This window comes from Nycticebus coucang, chromosome 19, assembly GCF_027406575.1.
Source record: "Nycticebus coucang isolate mNycCou1 chromosome 19, mNycCou1.pri, whole genome shotgun sequence".
NCBI lineage: Eukaryota > Metazoa > Chordata > Mammalia > Primates > Lorisidae > Nycticebus > Nycticebus coucang.
The window spans coordinates 41,887,501-41,911,478 of NC_069798.1; the positions used below are offsets into that span (position 1 = coordinate 41,887,501).

At 42.6% G+C, this 23,978-nt stretch overlaps 1 protein-coding gene and 1 non-coding gene across 6 annotated transcripts; both read left to right on the top strand.

Moving 5' to 3' along the window:
* The first annotated feature begins 21 nt into the window (after nucleotides 1–21).
* On the top strand, nucleotides 22–23,680 carry HAUS1 (HAUS augmin like complex subunit 1). 5 transcript variants are annotated; one of them, XR_008376003.1, is made up of 10 exons: nucleotides 22–178; nucleotides 6,571–6,745; nucleotides 14,726–14,861; nucleotides 16,655–16,789; nucleotides 17,240–17,341; nucleotides 17,712–17,835; nucleotides 18,787–18,852; nucleotides 19,897–19,968; nucleotides 20,203–20,765; nucleotides 23,436–23,680. XR_008376003.1 is itself a non-coding variant. In XM_053571807.1 (10 exons), exons 1-10 carry the CDS (start codon nucleotides 89–91, stop codon nucleotides 23,484–23,486), a joined length of 999 nt encoding a protein of 332 aa, XP_053427782.1. In that variant the 5' UTR covers nucleotides 22–88; the 3' UTR covers nucleotides 23,487–23,680. The 5 variants fall into 5 exon arrangements, 4 of the variants coding, with proteins under 4 accessions (XP_053427782.1, XP_053427784.1, XP_053427785.1 ...); XM_053571807.1 differs by having other exon boundaries at nucleotides 20,718–20,765; XM_053571808.1 differs by lacking the exon at nucleotides 22–178 and adding an exon at nucleotides 5,714–5,788 and having other exon boundaries at nucleotides 20,718–20,765.
* LOC128572183 (U7 small nuclear RNA) lies at nucleotides 21,546–21,605 on the top strand. Its single transcript, XR_008376092.1, has one exon. It is a non-coding gene; the product is annotated as a U7 small nuclear RNA (small nuclear RNA).
* Nucleotides 23,681–23,978: the final 298 nt, after the last annotated feature.

Genomic DNA, 23,978 nt, shown 5'->3' on the forward strand with positions numbered 1-23,978 from the left:
CTCGCTTTGACCTCCCGACGCGAATCTGCCTTTTTGGGCAGGCTACTTATTTTTAAATATCATTTTTTACCTTTAAGCCTCAAAATGAATGATTAGGTATTCGCCAGCTTTGGGGGCCATTTATTACACATTTACTTTAGGCTTTCCAATCGACCTTGTGGTTGCCCCGGGAAACCACGTGAGTAGCGGAACCAGCTAAGGGGCAGTTACCAGGCCCCAAGGGTGCGAGGTGGTGTGGGCGTCAACCTGTCCCGGGGCGCTGCTGGTTTGAAGGTGAGGGGCATTAATAATAGCCTCCGTGTCCTGGGTGTGAGACGCAACCACAACAGGGACTTTAACAAATGCAAACTTTGTAACCTAATCGTTTGTACCCTCATATTAACCTGAAATTTTAAAAACTAGTAATAATAGTGTTACTGGGCGAGATAAGACCACCGACTCAAAAACTTCAAAAAGGAGTCTTTTATTAACCAGGGGGCTGTCTCAGCAAAGTCTAAAGCAGACTGAGTGAGAGAGCATGGACCGGTATGAAGTTGGGGTTTTTCTAGTCTAAAAGTTGGCAACGAGCCAAACAGGTGGTCTGAAAGTTAGCAATTAAAAGTAAAAAAATTGGCAAAAGAAGCAGAAAGCAAGCACGGAGTCAGGATGACCCCCTTTTATAGAAGCAAACTAGCAGTTTAGTGGATTAGCCAATAGGTAACGTAAAGGTTAGTTAGATAACAATAAGGTAACATAATGCAGATCTAGCAACTAGTGGATAAGTAAAACAATTTGTCACAGCACTTAGCTCATTAACTCTGGAGATGACAGTTCTTGGCCCATGGGTCCTGTTCCAGCAGATCCCACCAGATTTAAGAGTAATGGTACTTGGCATCATTTCATTTACCTCTTTTTTCCCCTTCCTCCTGGGGGTTGGGGGGTGGGGTGGGTAGTGTGAGGTTGCTGGCATCCATCTTATGGGGGTGATGAGGCTGCTGGCACCCATCTCAATAGGGCGGTGCACTAGTACAGTGGGTAGGGCAACGGTGTCATACACCAAAGCTGGAGGGTTCGAGCCCCGCCTGGGCCAGCTAAAAAACAACAGTGACAACTGCAACAACAACAAAAATATCTGGGTGTTGTGGTGGGTGCCTGTAATCCCAGCTACTTGGGAAGCTGAGGCCGGAGAATTGCTTAAGCCCAAGAGTTTGAGGTTGCTGTGAGCTATGACCTCACGGTACGCTACTGAGGGCGACATAGTGAGACTCGTTTCAAAAAACAAACACTTGCTATACCTATCCAATAAGATTGGGGAGAGGCGCCCTCACATACACACAATTTTCTTTTTCTTTTCTTTTCTTTTTTTTTTTTTTTTTTTTTGAGAAAGAGTCCCGCTGTGTGTCCAAGGGAGAGTGTTATGGCCTCATGGCCTCAGCCTAACTCACAGCAACCTCAAATTCCTGGGCTCAAGCAATCCTCTTGCCTCAGCCTCCTGAGTATCTGGGACTACAGGCCCTGACACCTGGCAAATCTTTCTACTTTTAGTAGAGATGGGGTCTGGCTTTGCTCAGGCTGGTTTCAACTCCTGGGCTCAAGCTATCCTCCCCTTCAGTGTCCCAGAGTGCTAGCATTGCAGGCATGAACCACTGCACCTGCTCCCACAGAATTTTTTATACTGAGATTTTTTTTTTTTTGAGACAGAGCTTCAAGCTGTTGCCCTGGGTACAGTGCAATGGCATCACAGCTCACAGCAACCTCCAACTCCTGGGTTCAAGCAAATCTCCTACCTCCGTCTCCCAAGTAGCTGGGACTACAGGCACCTGCCACAATGCCCGGCTGTTTTTTGGTTGCAGCTGTCATTGTTGTTTGGTGGGCCCTGGCTGGATTTGAACCCGCTAGCTCAGGTGTATGTGGCTGACGCCTTAGCTGCTTGAGCCACAGACACTGAGCCTATACTGAGATTTTTGTGATAGGTAAAGATTTTGTGTGTGTGTGACTATTGATGTTGTCTTCACTTGTAACTGTTCTGAGAAGCATCTTTTAGCTCCATCCACCAAGTCTTGGCTTACACCCTAAACCTTAAGTTTGTGTGAGACATGTAAGTATCTAAGTTAAAAGGGTCATCACCTTACAAATGTAGTCAGCAACCTTTTTCTCTACTCCTTTCCAAGTTGAGCTATGGGCAAATGTGACTACTCTTTTGGGAATGAGGGGAAGGAATAAACTAACAGGAAAAAATATGTTTGTAAAAACAACAAAATTGCAGGGGCTTGGTGCCTATAGCACAGCGGTGAGGGTGCCAGCCACATACACTGAGGGTGGCGGGTTCGAACCCGGCCCGGGACAGCTAAACAACAATGGCAGCTGCAACAAAAAATAGCCAGGCATTGTGGTGGCTGGGAGACTGAGGCAAGAGAATTGCTGAAGACCTGTAGTTTGAGGTTGCTGTGAGCTGAGACGCCGCAGCACTCTACTGAGGGCAACATAGTGAGACTGTCTCAAAAAAAAAGCAACAATGACAACTACAACAGAAAAATAGCCAGGCATTGTGGCAGGCTCCTGTAGTCACAGTACTTGGGAGCCTGAGGCAAGAGAATTGCCTAAGCCTAGGAGTTGGAAGTTGCTGTGAGCTGTGACGCCACAGCACTCTACCCAGGGTGACATAGTGAGATTCTGTCTCAAAAAAAAAAAAAAAATTGCAGGAATAGCTTGTAAAATTTGTAGTGATCAAAATGGACAAGGATCCAGTGTAATGGCACATGCCTATAAACCCAGCTCTGTGGGAGGCCCAGTGAGGAGGATTGCTGGGCCCCAGGAGTTCTAGGCTGCCTTGAGCTATGACGGTGCCGCTATATTCTAGCATAGAGTGACAGAGTAAGACCCTGGCTCTTAAAAAAATAAAAAACTGAGGCGGCACCTGTGGCTCAGTGAGTAGGGCGCTGGCCCCATATGCCGAGGGTGGCGGGTTCAAACTCAGCCCCGTCCAAACTGCAACAAAAAAATAGCCGGGCGTTGTGGTGGGCGCCTGTATTCCCAGCTGCTCAGGAGGCTGAGGCAAGAGAATCACGTAAGCCCAAGAGTTAGAGGTTGCTGTGAGCCGTGTGACACCACGGCACTCTACCCAAGGGCGGTACAGTGAGACTCTGTCTCTACAAAAAAAAATAAATAAAAATAAAAAACTGGCTTGGTGCCGTAGCTCAGTGGTTAGGGATGGCCACATATACCAGGGCCAGACAGTCTCACTATGTCACCCTCGGTAGCGTACTGTGGCATCACAGCTCATAGCAACCTCCAACTCTTGGGCTTAAGCGATTCTCTTGTCTCAGCCTCTCAAGTAGCTGGGGCTATAGAGCCCTCACACAAAGCCTGGCTATTTTTGTTGTTGTTGCAGTTGTCGTTGTTTAGCAGGCCTGGGCTGGGTTTGAACCTGCCAGCCCTGGTGTATGTGGCCTGTGCCCTAACCACTGAGCACAGGCGCTGAGCCAATTTTTCTATTTTTTGTAGAGATGAGGTCTCACTCTTGCTCAGGCTAGTCGTGAACTCCTGACCTCTCATCTCATCTCAGCTCCCAGAGTGGTAGGATTACAGTTGTGAACTGTTGCACCCAGTCCCTGATCCATAATTTAATATTAAATCACACATAAGTTCAGTACATGGTACTTTTCTTTTTCAGTTTTTTTTTTTTTTTTTTGGCCGGGGCTGGGTTTGAACCCACCACCTCCGGCATATGGGACTGGCGCCCTACTCCTTGAGCCACAGGCGCCGCCCCCTTTTTCTTTTTATTATTAAATCATAGGTACTTTTCTTTTTTTGAGACAGAATCTCACTATATCGCCCTGGGTAGAGTGCTGTGGCATCATAGCTCACAGCAACCTCCAACTCTTCTGCTTAAGCAATTTGTTTGCCTCAGCCTCCCAAGTAGCTGAGACTACAAGGCGCCTGCCACAACGCCCAGCTATTTTTTTTCTTTCTTTTTTCTTTTTTTTTTTTTTGAGACAGCATCTCACTCTGTTGCCCTGACTAGAGTCCTGTGGCAGTAGCATACTTCACAGCAACCTCAAACTCTTGAGCTCAAGTGATTCTCTTGCCTTAGCCTCCCCAGTAGCTGGGACTACCAGCACCTGCCACAAGCCCAGCTAGTTTTTCTATTTTTGGTACAGTGTCTCACTTTTGCTCAGGCTGGTCTCTAAATCTTTAGCTCAAAGAATCTGCCTGCCTCAGCCTCGTAGACTGTTAGGATTACAGGCCTGAGCCACTGCGACCTTGTTCCTTCTTCAAGCCATCTTCTTTTCTTGTACAGTGTTAACAGTACAGTGTAACAGTACACTGTAGGAGGTTGCTGGTAGCAGTGTGGAGACTGAAACACCCATCTCAAGGCAGAACACTTTGTTCAGGTTCCAGCTCTGCTGCCTAATCTTGGTCAAGTCATTTAATCTGTGTGTGTTAATGTGAAAATGGTTAAATAATGCATGTCTACCTAATACATTGTCCCTGTTAGAATGAAACAAAAATATAAACACACATAGAAAACTTTAGATTCCTGGGCGGCGCCTGTGGCTCAGTGAGTAGGGCGCCGGCCCCATATACGGAGGGTGGTGGGTTCAAACCCAGCCACGGCCAAACTGCAACAAAAAAATAGCTGGGCGGGAGGCGCCTGTGGCTCAAGGAGTAGGGCGCCGGTCCCATATGCCAGAGGTGGCAGGTTCAAACCTAGCCCCAGCCAAAAAAAAAAAAATAGCTGGGCGTTGTAGCGGGCGCCTGTAGTCCCAGCTACTCGGGAGGCTGAGGCAAGAGAATCATGTAAGCCCAAGAGCTGAGGTTGCTGTGAGCCGTGTGACGCCATGGCACTCTACCGAGGGTGGTAAAGTGAGACTCTGTCTCTACAAAATAAAAGAAAAGAAAACTTTACATTCCTGTATAAATACAAAGAATCTCTCATAGTGTTAAATACAGAGTGATGGAAGGGAGGAGAGAACCTTTGGGATGGAAAGAAATTAATGCAAGAATGGGTGAGTGGCAGTGACAGTCTCAGCTGAACATTCTCCTGCTTATTTAGCCTCTTGGTAACGGTAAATAACGGATAAGGTTAAAATTGCCACAGCTTATATTGCCAGGGTAGAATAAAAATTATAAATTCATGTTGCCAATATAGAAGAAACACAAATATCTGCTAACCAAGAATCAAACGTTTCAGCTTGGCGCCATACACAGTGGTTATGGCGCCAGCCACATGCACTGAGGCTAGCGGGTTCCAGCTTGGCCCAGGCCAGCTAAACGACGACTGCAACAAAAAAATAGCCAGGCGTTGTGGCGGGCGCCTGTAGTCCCAGCTACTTGGGAGGCTGAGGCAAGAGAATCGCGTAAGCCCAAGAGTTAGAGGTTGCTGTGAGCTGTGATGCTACGGCTCTCTACCCAGGGGGACAGAGTGAGGCTCTGTCTCAAAAAAACGTTTCAGGTACTTTTTAAAGACAAATGATTCAAGAGAGAAATAAAATAAAGGAAAAAATCAGCCCTGTCCAGGCGGCTGTACTTCTCATTCTGAAGTTTCTACGGTGGAGGGCGGAGACAGCAGGGAAGTGGCAAAGGAAGTGAAGCTTGCAACGCTGGAGCCGGAGTTCAGCCTCGTCCAAGGGCTCAGCAGCCTCGAGTCCGAGTAAAAACCACAACTCCCAGAAATCCTGGGGAGGGGCGGGCCCAACGGCGTGTGGGCAGGGCTTAAGGAGCGCGCGGGACTCTGGTCCCGCGAGGAGTTCCGCGGGAAGCGGCGGGAGCGGCAGCTATGGAGCCGCAGGAGGAGAAAGAAGCGCAGGTGACAGGGCGGGAGTGGGGATTTACCGACTCCTAGGCTGCATCCTTGTCACACCTACGCCATGGCGGATCGTTTGCGCACGCCAAGTCTACTTTTCCTCTTCCCTACTCCACACATCCATCTTTAGTGCCGACTTGATGATCTGCAAGTCCCCTGGACCTTCTTGAAAGGGGCATTTCCCTTCCTTCCTTGGCCTTCCCTTACTTGGACCCGGACTTGGAGAGGCAGCCCCTAAAACGAAACCGCTCCGAGCAGACTGGAGTGGGACTGAACCCAGACCCACCTTCCAGCCAAGCCTCACCGGTCACTGCTGATTCCTGCTATTTCACACCTAACCTGCTTAGCGTCCAGCATCCCAACTCTGGGTGGCTCCCGGCACTGCGGGGCTTATGGTGTGTTAGGGACAACTCTATTTTTTTTCGCCCCAGACCTGTCACATATTTTAGTGCTTTTGTACCCGCATATTGGACTTTAAGGTTTTTCAAGTGAAGCAAATTATTAGTCTGTACTTTTTTGTGTAGCTTTGGGAAAGAAAGGGTTGCTCTGGTAATTTTGACTATTGTACTGTTGTAGTTGCTGTGAGTTAGGCTGATGCTCACTTTGTATTTCCTACCATCTGATATCTCCCTAAAGACAAGTGAGAATGTGAAGTAGGACATCTGAATGATCACACAGAGTGTTAGAAAAACATAGAAATTTTGTTTTTGATCACTTTGCTATATTCCCATCGTGCCATTACAGTAAACAAGGCTTATAGTATTTGTCTTTCTTTTAATGGTCAGGTTGCTGCGTGGTTAAAAAAAATATTTGGAGATCATCCCATTCCACAGTATGAAGTGAACCCACGGACCACAGAGATTTTATATCACCTTTCAGAACGCAACAGAGTCCGGGACAGGGATGTCTACCTGGTAATAGAGGACTTGAAACAGAAAGCAAGTGAATATGAATCAGAAGGTGAGATTAAGTCCATTGTTTTGAATGAGAATAAATAAAGGTAACCAAAATTTATAACAATAAAGTATGCAAGATTATTGTAGTGTAGACAGATTGTTTTGCTTCTTTATTTTACCTGGATTTGTCTTCCACACTGTAATAATAGTAACGTTTTTTGTAACTTTCGAAATTATTAATTTCATTATAGTAAATATTTTATTGGTACTCTGATAACAAAACAGTAAGCCCTGAACGATAAGGGTTGAAACTTTTTAGCCTGACACACAAGATGCCCTGTGGGTTTTTACTTACAAGTCTGTTTAGTCTATGCCCAGTTCCCCTGATTTAGTCATACTGAGTTGTCAGCACACCTAAGGTGGCAGCCATGAAGTGTATGAATTGGACAAATGACTCTATGGATCGGGGCTCACATTAGAATTTTCTGCTGGGCATATGTAGTTTGAAAAAGTATATTGAAGACAATTACAGTTTTATAAGATAAATTACAAACGTAAATTGGCAAAAATCTACATTTACCCTAAATTTAACCAGGTTTGTGGAATAATGTAGTGTATTATTTACATTTAATTTGATTGCATATGTACTTCTTTATAATTTTCTTTTGAAAATTAACATACAAAAAAAAAAAAGAAAATTAACATACAGTAAAACTGACTTTTTGGTTTTGTATACTGTTAACATGCAGAGTCCAGAACCAGTCCTACAATCAGGAACCATAGTCAAGATGCAGAACAACTCCATCATCCCAAATATGTCTTCTGTGCTGCTCCTTTGTAGCCATATCCTCCCACATATGTGATTTTATTTTAAATTGTTTGATTTTATTATTATTTCATTTAAAATGATTTTATTTGTTTAGTTATTGAAGTGCCGTATAGGCCAGGCATGGTGGCTCACAGCTGTAATCCCAGTACTTTGGGAGATTGACTTGGGAGGATTGCTTGAGGCCAGGAGTTTGAGATCAGCCTGAGCAACACAGCCAAGACCCCATAGCTTAAAAAAAATAGTGTACTTGCTCAGCACCGGCTGCATGCACTGAGGCTGGCGGGTTGGAACCCAGCCCGGGCCAGCTAAACAACAATCACAACTACAACAACAACAACAAAAATAGCTGGGTGTCATGGCAGGCACCTGTAGTCCCAGCTACTTGGGAGGCTGAGGCAAGAGAATCGCTTAAGCCCAGGAGTTTGAGGTTGCTGTGAGCTATGATGCCATGTTACTCCAAGGGTGACATAATGAAACTCTGTCTCAAAAAAAAAAAAAAGAAAAGAAAAAATTGTGTACCTGTATTACCAGCTACTTGGAAACTGAGACAGGAAGATCACTTGAGCCCAGGAATTTGAGGTTTCAGTGAGCTATGATAATGCCATTGCCTTCTAGCTCAGGCAACAGAAAGAGCATGGTGGCTTACAGCTATAATCCTAGTACCCTGGGAGGTCAAGGGGGGGAGTATCACTTGATCTCAGGAGTTTAAGAGCAGCCTAAGAAGAGTGAGACCCCATCTCTACTAAAATAGAAAAATTAGCCAGGCCTTGTGGCATGTGCCTGTTGTCCTAACTATTCAGGAGGTTGAGGCAAGAGGATCACTTGAATCTAGGAGTTTGAGGTCGCTATGAGTTAGGCTGGTGCACTGTAGCCTGGGGTAATAGAGTAAGACTCTTCTCTCCCCCCACCCCCCAAAAAAAAGAAGAAGAAAGAAAAAACAGTATAAACAATGAAACTTTGAGTCCAGAAAAATCTCATTTTATTAGAACTTTCCATCTTACACTATAACTAAAACTGAAAGATTTTTTTCAAAATAAACTTATGTCTGACCTTAAGTAACTTTCAGGATGATACATTTAAATAGCGAATGTTCTTATTAATACATACAACATTTTTAATACAATTTTTCATATTTAGGTATCTAGAGTGCTGACATCATTGATATTTGCAACTGTACACATCATACACTTTAATCATCATTTCTCTGGCTAATGCAATGGTATTGGGTTATCAGAACTTACAAACATTATAAAGTCTGTATACAGGCCAGGCACAGTGGCTCACACCTGTAATCCCAGCTCTCCAGGAGGCCAAGGCTGGAGGATCCATCCCTTCAGCTCAGGAGTTTAAGACCAGCATAAGCAAAAGCTAGACCCTGTCTCTACTAAAAAAAGAAAAATTGTTGTGATGAGGGCCTGTAGTCCAGCTACTCAAGAAGCTGAGGCAAGAGGATCACTTGAGCACAAGAGTTTGAGGTTGCTAAGAGCTATGATGCCATGGCACTGTAACCTGGGGCAACAGAGCAAGACTGTATCTCAAACAAAACAAAACAAAAATAAAGTTTATTTTTCCTTCTTTAATACAGTGATGATGTTGAACAGAAAATGGAAAATTTTAACAAGTATAGATTTATGTATATTGCTAAAGCAGTCCAGCTTTCTCAGTTTATAATTCTAAAAATTGTAAGTAGTGGGCAGCACCTGTGGCTCAGTGGATAGGTTGCCATCCCCATATACCAAGGGTGGCGGTTTTGAACCCAGCCCTGGCCAAACTGCAACAAAAAACATAGCTGGGCATTGTAATGGGTGCCTGTAGTCCCAGCTACTTGGGAGGCCGAGGCAAGAGAATACCTTAAGCCCATGAGTTTGAGGTTGCTGTGAGTTGTGATGCCACGGCACTCTACTGAGGGTGACAGCTTGAGACTGTCTCAAAAAAAAAAAAAAAATCATGCAAATCATTTTTAGGTACTGTTTTTATTTCTGCAAAGAACATTTTTTTACAGTACTTTAAATTGGAACATTTTGGAAATATTTTCAGGAATTGAAAGAAGATGTAATACTTACATGAGTATTTTTTTATCATGAGGAGTACAGATGGAACTGTTAAAACCATTCATTGTCTTGTCCCTGGTCTCAGAGGGAGCACATCCAGTCTTCACCATTAAGTATGTGGGGTTTGTATAGACAATTTTTATCAAATTTGAGAAAATTTACTTGTATTCCTGGTTTATTGAGTGTATTTATCATGAAAGGGTGTTGGATATTGTCAATTGCTTCTTTTGTGTCTATTCAGGTGATACATGATTTTTGTTCTGTACTTTTTTTTTTTTTGAGACAGTCTCACTATGTTGCCCTCAGTAGAGTGCTGTGGCGTCACAGCTCACAGCAACCTCAAATTCTTGGGCTTAAGTAATTCTCTTGCCTCAGCCTCCCAAGTACCTGGGACTATGGGTGCCCTCCACAATGCCTGGCTTTTTTTTTGTTGTTGCAGTTGTCATGTTATTTAGCAGGTCCCAGGCCAGGTTCGAACCTTCTTGCCTCAGTTATGTGACTGGCACCCTAACAACTGAGCTACAGGTGCCGAGCTATTTTGTTTTATATTCTATTGATGTGATATATTACATTCATTGACTTTCAGACATTGAACCAACATTTTCCCCATTTACTCATGGTGTATAATATAGGTTACTGTATTCAGTTTGTGAGTATTTTGTTGAGGGTTATCATGTCTGTATTCATAAAAGATATTCTGTAGTTTTTCTATAATGTCTTTGTCTGGTTTGGGTATCAGGATAATACTGGACTCATGGAAAAACTTGGGAATTATTCTCTCCTGTCTATTTTTTAGAAGAGTTGGCAAAAAATTGGTAGCTCAGTGGCTCACATCTATAATCCCAGCACCTTGGGGAGCCTGAGGCAGGAAGATTGCTTGAGGCCCAGAGACCAGCATGGGCAGCACAGTAACAACCTATCTCTAGTCCCTTTTATTTTATTTATTTTTTTTATTTTTTGCAGTTTGGCCGGGGCTGGGTTTGAACCCACCACCCTCGGTATATGGGACTGGTGCCCTACTCACCGAGCCACAGGCAAAGGAATACTTTCTAAGGTCAGTTAGATGTTGGATGGCTCCTCCTAGATGTCTTACTCCCTGGTTAGCTACAAACTAGCTAACGTACAGTTTAGCCTGTATTTTGACTCTGCTCTCAATTCCTCTTGTCACAACTTCTACTGTTTTTGAGAATGCCCTTAGGCTTGAACCTCTCCAGTCTCTCTGTTGCAAGTGAAGTCAGTTGGTTTGGGAAGAGATGAGAAGCCATGTGTTTTATGACTTGTTTGTATACCACCACCCCTTGCCTTCCCCTGCAAATTCTTTGAGCCAGGACTTGCATCTGGGGTTAGGGAGAGTACCAAGTTTCTCTATGAGTGATACTCAGTGTGAAGGAATGCTTAGGTCCTCCTGGCTCACCTCTGTTGGTGTGGAGCCACTACCTTACAAGCCAGTGCAAGAACAATTGGGACGCCAGTACGCTCAGCATATCTCACTCAAGGTAGAGCTTCCATTCGAAGAGCAGTGGCTGGGTGGACACACCTGTCAACTACCTTCCCCTGGGACTCAGACTAAGCACCAGATAGCTGGTGGCAGGAAGAGAACAACTAAAACCTTCTCTTCCCAGGAACAAAGCCCTCTAGGTAGGAGCTAGGGGCAGAGGGAGCCCTGTGTCCTTGACTACAGCACTCTGGAGTGGAGTCTTCACCTCAGGAAGCTAGAAGGGATAAGAGAGGGAACAGTCTTGCTTCAGATACCACAGATTGTCAACTTTCTTACCAAGTTCTTTTTTTTGAGAGACAGAGTCCTCACTTTATTGCCCTCAGAGTGCCATGGCGTCACAGTTCACAGCAACCTCCAACTCCTGGGCTTAGGCAATTCTCTTGCCTCAGCCTCCCGAGTTCCTGGGACTATAGGCGCCCGCCACAACACTCGGCTATTTTTTTTTTTGCAGTTTGGCCGGGGCTGGGTTTGAACCCGCAACCCTCGGTATATGGGGCCAGCGCCCTACCCACTGAGCCACAGGCGCTGCCCTCTTACCGAGTTCTTATAAATTTTCTTAAATAGTTGTTTCTTCATTTGCTGTTTTGCCCTTGGGACTATATCTAGAGACCTTGGCTTAAATAGTTGTTTTTTTCCTTTTTCATAATTTTTATTAGTTTCACAGAAGAGTTCAGCAGAACTCCCACATTGTTATGCTAAAAATTGATCTCCTGGTCAATTGATTTTTGACAGAGGTGACAAGACAATTCAATGGAGAAAAGAATAGCTTTTTTAACAAATGGTGCTGGGACAACTGTATATACACTTGTGAATGAACTTGGGCCCTAAATCACACCATTTATAAGAATTATCTCAAAATTAGTAAGAAGATGGGCAGCCCCTATGGCTCAAAGGGGTGGGGCGCTGGTCCCATATGCCAGAGGTGGCAGGTTCAAACCCAGCCGTGGCCAAAAAACTGCAAAAAAAAAAAAAAAAAATTAGTAAGAAGATAAAAAATGTGGACGGAACCTGTAACTCAGTGGTTAGGGCGCCAGCCACATACACCAAGGCTAGTGGGTTCAAACCCAGCCTGGGCCAGCTAAAACAACAGTAACAACTGCAACAACAACAAAAAAATAGCCGGACGTTGTAGGGGGCGCCTGTAGTCCCAGCTACTTGGGAGGCTGAGGCAGGAGAATTGCTTAAGCCCAAGAGCTGGAGGTTGCTGTGAGCTGTGACATGACAGTACTCTATTCAGGGTGATAGCTTGAGACTCTGTCTCAAAAAAACAAATAAATAAATAAATAAGGCTTGGCACCCGTAGTTCAGTGAGTAGGGCGCTGGCCACATACACTGAGGCCCAAGGATTCAAGCCCAGCCCTGGCCTGCTAAACAATGACAGCAACAGCAAAATATAGCCAGCCATTGTAGTTGTGGTGGGTGCCTATAGTCCCAGCTACTCAGGAGGCTGAGGCAAGAGAATTGCTTAAGCCCAAGAGTTTGAGGAGGTTGCTATGAACTATGAGGCCATGGCACTCTACCAAGGGTGACATAGTAAAACTCTGTCTCAGGAAAAAAAAAGAAAATAGAAGAAGATAAAAAGTATAAGAGCTAAACGTAAAACTCATAGGAGGTAATATAGGTACCTACCTTTGTGAAAAAAGAAAAATGGGTAAATTAGACATCATCCCAATTAAAAACCTTTGTTCTCTAAGGAAACCATCAATGAAAAGACAACTCCTAGTATTGGAGCAAATATTTGTGAATTACACTGCGTATCAGACATGAAATGTGTAACTACAATATGTGAAATAGTTTTATGACTCAATAATAAAAGGACAAATAAGCCAATTAAAAAGGAAACAGTAGGCTTGGCGCCTGTAGCTTAGTGGTTAGGGTGCCAGCCACATACAGAGGGGCTGGCGGGTTCGAACAATGACAATAATAACAAAATAGCCAGGTGTTGGGGCTGTCACCTATAGTCCCAGCTACTTGGGAGGCTGAGGCAAGAGAATTGCTGAAGCCCAAGAGTTTGAGGTTGCTGTGAGCTATGACACCGACACTCTACCAAGGGTGGCACAGTGAGACTCTGTCTCAACAAAAAAAGTGGACAAGCCAGATGGAGTGGCTCATGCCTGTAATCCTAGCACTTGGGAGGCCGAGGCAGGTAGATTGCCTGAGCTTACAGGTTTGAGACCAACCTGAGCAAGAACAAGACCCTGTCTCTATTTAAAAAAAAAAAAGTGGAGAGTAGATATGAATAGACATTTCTCCCAAGAAGATACACAAATGGCCAAAAAATCGTAGCATCATTAGCCATCAGAGAAATGCAAGTCACAACCACAGTGCCACTTCATACTTACTAGCCTGGCTATAATTAAAAGATAGGTAATAACTGTTGAAAAGATTTGGAGAAATTGGAGTTCTGTTCACTTCTGATAGGAATGTAAAATCAGTCATTTTGGAAAACATTGTGGTGATTCCTAAAGTGGTTAAACATACAATTATCATTTGACCAACAATTCCACTCCTAGGTATATAACCAAGAGAAATGAAAAATATATATCCATATCAAAACCTAACATGAATGTTTATAGCGGCATATTCACAATAGCCAAAATATGAAAACTACCCAAATGTCCATTAGTTCATTAGTAGGTAAATGGGTAAAAAAAAAAAAATGTGGCATATTCATACAATAATTTTCTTTTTCCTTTTTTCTTTTTTAGAGGCAGAGTCTCACTTTGTCACCCTCGGTAGAGTGCTGTAGCATCACAGCTCACAGCAACTTCCAGCTCTTGAGCTTAGGCGATTCTCTTTCCTAAGCCTCTCGAATAGCTGGGACTACTGGCACCCACCACAACGCCTGGCTATTTTTTTGTTGCAGTTTGACTGGGGCCAGGTTTGAACCCACCACCCTCAGTATATGGGGCTGGTACTACTCACTGAGCCACAGGCGCAACCCTTTTTTTTTCCTTTCTTTCTTTTTTTTTGAGACAGGGTCTCTGTCACCTGGGGCTAGAGTACAGTGGCTTCATCGAAACTCACTGCAACCTCACACTTCTAGACTCAAGTGATTCTCGTGCCTCAGCCTCCCACTTGGCTGAGATTATAGGTGTGCACTAACACTGGCTAATTTTTCTAGCTTTTGTAAAGATAGGGTCTCAGACAGGCTAATCTCAAATTCCTGGACTCAAGCAATCCTCCCACTTCAGCCTCCCAAAGTTCTAGGATTACAAGCAAATGTCACCATACTCAGCCATACAATGTTATATTATTCAGCCATAAAAAGGAATGAAGCACCGGTACATGATACGGTGTGGATGAACTTGAACATTATGATAAATAAGAGAAGCCACAGAGAACCACATGTCATATGATACTGTTTATATGAAATGTCCTGAATGGGCAAATGAATAGATAAGGGAAAGGGGTTACTAGTGTTTTGTGGGTTGGGAGATTGGAATGACAAAGGGATGTAGATTTCTTTTTGGGGGTGATGAAAATGTTCTAAAATGGATTGTGCTGAGGGATATACAACTTTGAATATAGTACTAAAACCATTGAGTTGTATACCTTAGGAGAGTGGATTTTATGGTATATGAGGTATTTCAGTAAAGCTATTAAAAGATTTTAAAAAAATACACAAACCATCTTAGTCACCATGGAACTCTTTGTCTTTTTTAGCCAAGCATCTTCAAGACCTTCTCGTGGAGAGTGTGAATTTTTCCCCTGCCAATCTCTCTAGCATTGGTTCCAGATATCTGAATGCTTTGGTTGACAGTGCAGTGGTCCTTGAAACAAAGGATACCTCACTAGCTAGGTAATTCTTGTGACAGTTTAATTTCTGCAGTCATATAGGTTTTGACCTAAGGACAGTTTGGTTCTCATGGTAATCCTATATAGGAAATTAACAAAAAATGCAAAAGCATTGAACTTAGTTACTTATCTTTGCAAGTATAATTAATTCAGATAAACTTAATATAGGTTAATTTTTAGTGTTTTCTTTTTCCAGGATTAGGTTTGTAAAAGGTGATTCTCATGTATAGAAAAGGGATTAGGTGTCACATTGTTCCCTGTATACCATAAGAAAACAGTAGGCTACACGATCTGGTTGAGCATAGTTAATTTTGGTTATGAACTTAACCTATTTGTAGAGTTGGTTAGGGACACCTATATAATGACATGATTATTCCACTAATCCTAATAGGAAACTGAGGGTCAGAAGTGGTGTGGGATAAATAACTTCTGCAAGGTAGTAAGTAAATGACAGAACTGGGATTCAAACCTAGTCTGACTCCAGAGTTCATGTGACTGTCACTATTGACCTGTCTTAGCTAGGACTAACACTACAATTTGTCATAATCAGAGAACTATGCAGCTGTTCTGATTAATCATCAATTTAAGGGCTATTTTTATGTATGTTGAAAGAGAAGTTTTAGGGGTGGCGCCTATGGCTCAGTGAGTAGGGCCCTGGCCCCATATACCGAGGGTGGCAGGGAGTTCGAACCTGGGCTTGGCCAAACTGCAACGAAAAATAGCCAGGTGTTGTGGCGGGCGCCTGTGGTCCCAGCTGCTTGGGAGGCTGAGGTGGGAGAATCGCCTGAGCCCAAGAACTGGACGTTGCTGTAAGCTGTGACGTCACAGCACTCTACCAAGGGCGACAAAGTGGGAGACTCTGTCTCAGTTTTAGGTATAAGAACATGTAGGCTATATGGCAGCAGAAATCTACGGGATGTCCCAAAAGTCACCCTAAAGTCGCCCTACATAGGGAAAATGGCAAATTGCAGCTAAATGTACCTTTATTTTATTTTATTTATTTATTTTTTGAGACAGAGTCTTAAGCCTTTGCCCTGGTGGAGTGCTGTGGTGTTATCGCTCACAGCAGCCTCCAACTCTTGGCGCTCAAGCAATCCTCTTGCCTCAGTTTTTCCAGTTGTAGTAGAGACGGGGTCTTGCTTTTTACTCAGGCTGGTCTCAAACTCATGAGCTCAAGCAATCCATCCATCCTCCCAGAATGCTAGGATTACAGTTGTGAACCACTGTGCCCAGCCTCTAAATGTAGCTTTATTTATACAATATTCATTACAAAATTTTACAAAGAAGTGTAAATAAAGGTACATTTAGCTACAATTTCCCATTTTTCCTATGTGTGGCAACTTTAGGGCTGACTTTTTGGGACACTAATAGAATTAAATCAGTTTAGCAGATGCCAGCTACCATTTGTATGCTACTGTGTAAGCTCTGGGGAAGTAGAGATGAATAGGGTAGTAACAGTCTTCAAGAACAGTCTCTGCTCATAGTTGTGTAAGGAAGATGGAGAAGTAAAAGTGTATAACATGGTCTGACCCCTACAGCAGTTCAAGAATGTACGGGTGGTAGCTGGGAAGCACAGAAGGGTCAGTGAATTGCAGCATGGGGGTAGATCTCAAGTTTCAAAAGAGGCCAGCTGATGAAAGGCATTCCAGGAAATGGAAATGGCATGTAAAAAATACATAAAGGTATAAACAGCATGGTTATGTAAGAATCCACAGAAGTAAAATTATTCTTAGGAATGAAGAAAAATTATAATTACTGTCCTTAATGTCCATTTATGTGACCAGAGTTTTCTTTTAGTTTTATCCCTGCAGTGAATGATTTGACCTCTAATCTTTTTCGTACCAAATCTAAAAATGAAGAAATCAAGCTCGAACTGGAAAAACTTGAAAAAAATCTAACTGCAACTTTAGTATTAGAAAAATGTCTGCAAGAGTAAGTAATTGAGTTGAAAATGGTGACAGTTTTTATTGTAAAGGAGTAATAGGATATTGTCAAATTTAGTTTGGGCAGTAGATATGTTTTGAAAAACACATTAGATAGTCCCAGCTACTTGGGAGGCTGAGGCAAGAGAATTGCCTAAGCCCAAGAGCTGGAGGTTGCTGTGAGCTGTGACACCACCGCACTCTACGAGAGCGACAAAGTGAGACTCTTGTCTCCAAAACAAAACACATTAGGAAATGGGATTTGTAAGACATTTTTTTTAAGTACAACTTTAAGTGGAGGTGGAGGTAGGTGGGTACAGCCCTTTTTCACCTTTTACTTCATATGATTTCTTTTTTTAAATGTGGTTTTATAATTTTCAAAAGGTATGTGCGTTTTTTACTTATAAACTACCATACAACTTAAAGTCACATAATATTTTGTTGTGTTTTCTTACTGTAGCTCTTATGTCCCTGTTTTCATGCTGTGGCCTTCTTTAAGTTTCTTGTGCCAGAGATTAGAGCCAGTAGCTCCAGCGTGTGTATCTGCACAAGTAATTTGGCGGTGTGTAAATTTGTTCAACAAATATTGGATAGATGTGTGCAAGGTACTATAGCATGTCATATCATATTGAGTAAAGGAGGCCTTTGGGATTTTCTATTTCAAATTGACTTTAGGATATATTAAATTGCTTTCTTTGAATGGCAGGTTTACTTTCTCTAAGAATAACTGGTTTATCTTAATCTTAAAGTTGTTTTGTATTTCTTGAGGAAAATCCCAAATGGAGGGGAAAATAACCTAGAAAGATGCATGATAGTTTGGGATATAGAATTTGTGGTAGGGAATTGAGTTCAGAGTTGAATCCAAAAAATAGTAGATAATAATTTTACTGAAGAGGAGGAGAAGAAGATGTTTTTAATTTTACTTTTCAAAGGGATCTCAAAAAAGCAGAGTTGCATCTGTCTACAGAAAGGGCCAAAGTTGACCATCGTCTTCAGAACATGGACTTTCTGAAAGCAAAGTCAGAGGAGTTCAGATATGGAATCAAAACTGCAGAGGTTTGTATGAAAGATTGGATATAGTTAGCTCTCTTCAGGCTTCTTTTTAACCATCATCCTCACAAGTAGGCAGTATCAGATTATTCCTTTTCTACAGAAGAGGAGACTACAGAGAAGATAGGTAACAAAGCAGATCCAGTTATGTGGTTAACTTCACATCCAGATTCAGGCTCTGAAACTCAGGCCTGAAGCATGCACTCTACCCATCTTGTCACAAATACGTGAGTGTGGAAAAGATTCACATGTAACATAGAAGTGCTGAGGAGTGTGTACAGTTTTTCTTCTATGATTCATAGCTCCTGGTTACTGTGTTGAAAATATTTCATGATTGGGCAACGCCTGTGGCTCAGTGGGTAGGGCGCCCGCCCCATATACCACGGGTGGCGGGTTTGAACCCAGCCCTGGCCAGCTAAAAACAGCAGTGACAACTGCAACAAAATAGCCAGGCATTGTGGCGTGCGCCTGTAGTCCCAGCTACTCAGGAGGCTGAGGTAAGAGAATTGCTTAAGCCCAAGAGTTGGAGGTTGCTGTGAGCTGTGATGCCATGGCATTCTATCAAAGGACGAGAAAGTAAGACTCTGTCTCAAAAAATAAAAGAAAGAGGGTGGCACCTGTGGCTCAGTCGGTAAGGCGCCGGCCCCATATACCGAGGGTGGCAGGTTCAAACCCGGCCCGGCTGAACTGCAAACCAAAAAAAAAAAAAAAAATAGCTGGGCGTTGTGGCCGGCGCCTGTAGTCCCAGCTACTCAGGAGGCTGAGGCAAGAAAATCACTTCAGCCCAGGAGTTGGAGGTTGCTGTGAGCTGTGTGATGCCATGGCACTCTACTGGGGGTGATAAAGTGAGACTCTGTCTCTACAAAAAAAAAAATAAAATAAAAGAAAGAAAAGAAACTGTTTTATGATCCCTTCCAAATTTATTTTCTAACCAAACCCCCTTTTCTGTACTTCTAGGAGCAGCTTTCAGCCAGAGGCATGGATGCGTCTCTGTCTCATCAGTCTCTAGTAGCATTATCAGAGGTGAGCTTAATTTAAGTTTTTGAAAAATAGTAGTCCACAATCTGCTTTTTCATTCTTTTCTTTTTAGATAGCTGTTACTCACTACGGATCTGCTTTCTTTTCATTTACCTTTGTACTTTATGTTCACCAGTATTTGTATCTTTATTATTTGATTGCTATATATATCCTCACATTTGTTTGGTTTCCTTTATTAGTATAGGCTAGAACTTTGCTAGAACCAGTTATATACTTTGATTTATTTATTAAACAAATTTGTTGAGAGACAATGTGCTAACCGTCTAGGTGCTCCTCTTTCTTCTCTTTTAGTGTACGATAAAATGATGCCCCCAAACTCCTGTAGTTACCACATGCAATCCCATTTAGTGTTTAGGGGTTTTGTTTTATCTTGTTATTCATAAGTTTTTTATACTTTGATTTTTAGAATCTTAAGTTGACAATTCATAAGTACGGATGTGAAACCCTACATTTCTTTTACATTTTGATTCTTCTCAGTAACATTCTTTTGTGTTCTTAGATAGTGTATATCAATCCTATTCTTAATAAACAGGAGTATAACTTTCCTGTTTTATGCATATTGCAAATATTGTTTCCATTGGGAGTGGATTTGTCTATCCATTTATCTTTGAAGCTCTTTGATATATTATTTAAAATATTCTAATATTGGCTTGGCACCCATAATTCAGTGAGTAGGGCGCCGGCTACATATATTGAGGCTGACGGGTTTGAGCCCGGCCCAGGCCTGCTAAAATGACAACTGCAACCAAAAAATAGCTGGGCGTTGTGGCAGATGCCTGTAGTCCCAGCTACTTGGGAGGCTGAGACAAGATAATCACTTAAGCCCAAGAGTTTGAGGTTGTTGTGAGCTGTGATGCCACGGCACTCTACTGACTGAAGGTGACATAGCGAGACTCTGTCTCAAAAAAAAAAATAATAATAAAATATTCTAATATTAATGCTTTATTATGCTTTATTTCAGAAATGAATAGTATTTAATTACGTTGTGAATATTTCTATTACCTTGTGATTCTTTTTTTTCACCCCCAGAAATTGGCAGAGTTAAAACGACAGACTATTCCTTTGAAGAGAAAATTGGGGTCCTATTTAGATTTAATGCCGGTAATTATTTTTATGAATTAAAAAAAAATTATTTCCTTCATCCTTCCCCAAGGGCACTACATGATCATGAAGATAATCTTTACAGATTTAAAGATAGTGTTCAGCTAGATGCAATGTCTCGTGTATATAATCCCAGCTCTTTGGGAGGCTAAGGCAGGAGGATTGGCTTGAAGCCAAGAATTCAAGACCAATCTGAGAAGCATACAAGACCCCCATCTCTTTTTCTAAAAATAGAAAAATTAGCCAAATATGGTGATGCATGCTTGTAGTCCTACCTACTCAGGAGGCTCAGCCAGGAAGATCACTTGAGCCTGGGAGTTGGAGGTTGCGGTGAGCTATGATCATGGCACTGTACTCTAGCCTGGACAATGGAATAAGAGTTGGGTGGTTTCAAGACCAGCCTGAGCAAGAATGAGACCCCGTCTCTACTAAAAAAAATTGACAAAAACTAGCTGGGCCTGGTGGTGGGCACCTGTAGTTCCTGCTACTCAGTAGGCTGAGGCAAGAAGATTTCTTGGACACAGTGGGCTAAGGTTGCTGTGAGCTGTGATGCCACAGCACTCTACCTGGGGCAACTGAGTGAGTCTCTGTCTCAAAAAAAAAAAAAAGTGCTGAATATCGGTATTATATGTACATTGGATATTCCCTCTATAAGATTTTTTGCCTTTTGAAAAGATTGTGATACTTTTTGCCCCTTAAGTCTGGATCGAGGCAATATAACCTTTCCTTGTTTTATTTTTCTCTAAAAGAATCCATCTCTTGCTCAAGTGAAAATTGAAGAAGCAAAACGAGAATTAGTAAGTAGATCCTGGTTTTTAACTTTAGATGTTTTTAAAAGAGATAAATGCTGGCCAGTGCAATGGCTCACACCTACAATCCTAGCACTGTGAGGGGCGAAGTGGGCAGATCTCTTAAGTGCAGGAGTTCAAAACCAGCCTGAACAAGAGTGAGAACTTGTCTATTAAAGTAGAAAAACTAGCCAGGCACTGTGGCAGGCACCTGTAGTTCCAGCTACTTGGGAAGCTGAGATGTGAGTATCACTTGAGCCAAGAGTTTTACATTGCTCTGAGATCTGATGATGCCACTGCACTCTATCCTGGAGTGACAGAGTGAGTCTCTGTCTCAAAAGAAAAAAAAGAGAGAAATTCTAATTTAATTAAAGCTCCCTTCATCTTTCTTTCCTTTCTCCTTAGCTGCGTATCATTCCCATGCATCTTTCAGTACTTCTCTGGTAATGTGTGTATATGTATATTATTTTCCACTAAAAACACAGGTTGGGCCAGGCCAGGTGATTCACACCTATAATTCTAGCACTCTGGGAGGTGGAGGCAGGAGGATCACTTGAGCTCATGAATTTGAACCAGCCTCAGCAAGAGTAAGACCCTGTCTTCACTAAAAATAGAAAAATTAGCCAGCATCTTGGCCCATACTTGTAGTCCTAGCTGCTGGAGAAGCTGAGGCAAGAGGATTGCTTGAGCCCAAGAGTTGGAGGTTGCAGTGAGCTACAATGATGCCACTGCACTCTACCTAGAGCAACAGAGTGAGACCCTATCTCAAAAAACAAAAAAACATATCAGCAGTTTTACAGCTCTTAGAAGTTCTCCAGCAGGTTTTCCAGTCCTCACCAGAAAACCCCCACACATAACACACAAAAAACATAGTGGTCGGCTCGGTGCCTGTGGCTCAAGCAGCTAAAGCACCAGCCACATACACCTGAGCTGGCGGGTTCGAATCCAGCCCGGGCCTGCCAAACAACAATGATGGCTGCAACCAAAAATTAGCCAGGGGTTGTGGCTGGCGCCTGTAGTCCCAGCTACTTGGGAGGCAGAGGCAGGAGAATCGCTTGAGCTGAGGAGTTGGAGGTTGCTGTGAGCTGTGCTGCCACAGCACTTTACCCAGGGCAACAGCTTGAGGCTCTGTCTTAAAAAAAAAAAAATAGTGGTGTTTTATGCCTTTTAATATTTTGCATACATTTTCATAGTAGAAAAAAGGAGTGTTGAGAGATATTAGAATATTCAAGGCAGGCTCGGCAGGCTGTAGCACAGTAGTTACAGTGCCAGCCACATACACCAAGTGTTGTGGCAGGTGCCTGTGGCAGCTACTTGGGAGGCTGAGCAAGAGAATCACTTGATCCCAACAGTTTGCAGTTGCTGTGAATTATGATGCTACAGCACTCTCCCAAGGGTGACAAAGTATGACTCTGACTCAAAAAAAAAAAAAAAAAAGAATATTCTAGGCAAAAAGAATTAGCAAAGTCATAAGGACTTTTACGCTGTGGCAAGTGATGAGGTCCAGCTGCACAGGAGCAAACAATGTAAGAGCTGAAAGAGGTCAATTGGTTTATGATATAAAGTGCCTTCAGTATAAAGAGGCTTGAACTTAAAAGCTGTAGGGACAACTGAAAGTTTTCTAATCTCAAGAGAAATGTGATCAAAACTACACTTTTTGATCAGGCTAGTGCTTTAGGAAGATTATTCTATAACAAATGTATAGGGTAGATCAAGAGAGGGAGATAGAAAATTGCAGAAACCAGTTGGCCTATTTTCAGGCCAGATAAGAAGTAAGGAAGATAGTGGTGATCAAAGGGAAAAGAAGTGATATGACAGATTTTTCTTTTTTTTTTTTGAGACAGCCTCAAGCTGTCGCCCTGGGTAGAGTGCCGTGGCATTACAGCTCACAGCAACCTCCAGCTCCTGGGCTCAAGCCATTCTCCTGCCTCTGCCTCCCAAGTAACTGGGATTACAGGCATCCTCCACAACGCCCGGCTATTTTTTGGTTGCAGCCATCATTGTCTGGCGGGCCAGGCTGGATTTGAACCCTCCAGCTCAGGTGTATGTGGCTGGCGCCCACTTGAGCCACAGGTGCAAAGCCGATATGACAGATTTTCTGGAAGTACTTGCTTTAGGAGTAAAGTTTACAAAAATCTATTTAGGTATCAGTACAGATTCATCCTTCTAAAGGTTTTTTTTCTCTTTGGATATTTATGTAAATCTTCTGGGAGGGTTTTGAAGGAAAGACAGGGTAATTGTAAAACCAAGGGAATGTCTAAAAGCATATTTGATATTCATAACAGTATTTTTAAAATTTCTATTTAAATGTTTTTCTGCTTTTCTTCCTTTATTTTAAATAACATTAGAAAGGCTGGACGTGGTGTCTCACACCTGTAATCCTAGCACTTTGGGAGGCTAAGGCAGGTGGATTGCCCTGAGCTTACAGGTTCCAGACCAGCCTGAGCAAGAGCAAGACCCCGTCTCTAAAAACAGCCAGGCATTGTGGTGGGCACCTGTAGTCCCAGCTACTTGGGAGGTTAAGGCAAGAAAATTGCTTGAGCCCAAGAGCTAGAGATTGCTGTGAGCTATGATGCCACGGTAATCTACCAAGGGTGACAAAGTAAAAACTGTCTCAGAATAAATAAATAACATTAGAAGTTAAAGCATCTGTTTTATGGTGTTTCTTTCTTCCTCTAGGATTCCATTGAAGCTGAACTTACAAAGAAAGTAGATATGATGGAACTATGACCAGAGCCAAAATAAACAACCTTTCCCCTAACAAAGTCAGTTTAAGTTTTTTCCCTTTGTTGTTTCTTACTAATATAATTTCTGTGTTCTTAGATGAGATAATAATGTCATTGACAAAATAATGGTTTCTTGTTATATATTGCATTTTGGTGCCCAAATACAAAGTTTGCATATTAAAAAACCCTTTTCTCTTACTTGTTGGTTTTCTGTGTGGCTGGTGGTTAAGAATCCTTCAGGAGCTCTCCTAGGTGACAATACAGCAGTTATCACGGACACGTTAGTTCAGCTCAAGTGAAAAGGAAAGGCTCTGCAGCTCCAGTTATGTTTCTCCCAACATTGTCCTTCTCCAGAGGTTTGCTGTCATTCTTTCTGTTCAGCTGACCTGCCTACCTCTAAATGTTAATATATGCAGGAATTTAGTTTATGAACAAAACCTTTTAAATCAGTAGTAGAAAGATGGGTAATTCATCACTTGGCACTAGATCCGTACCT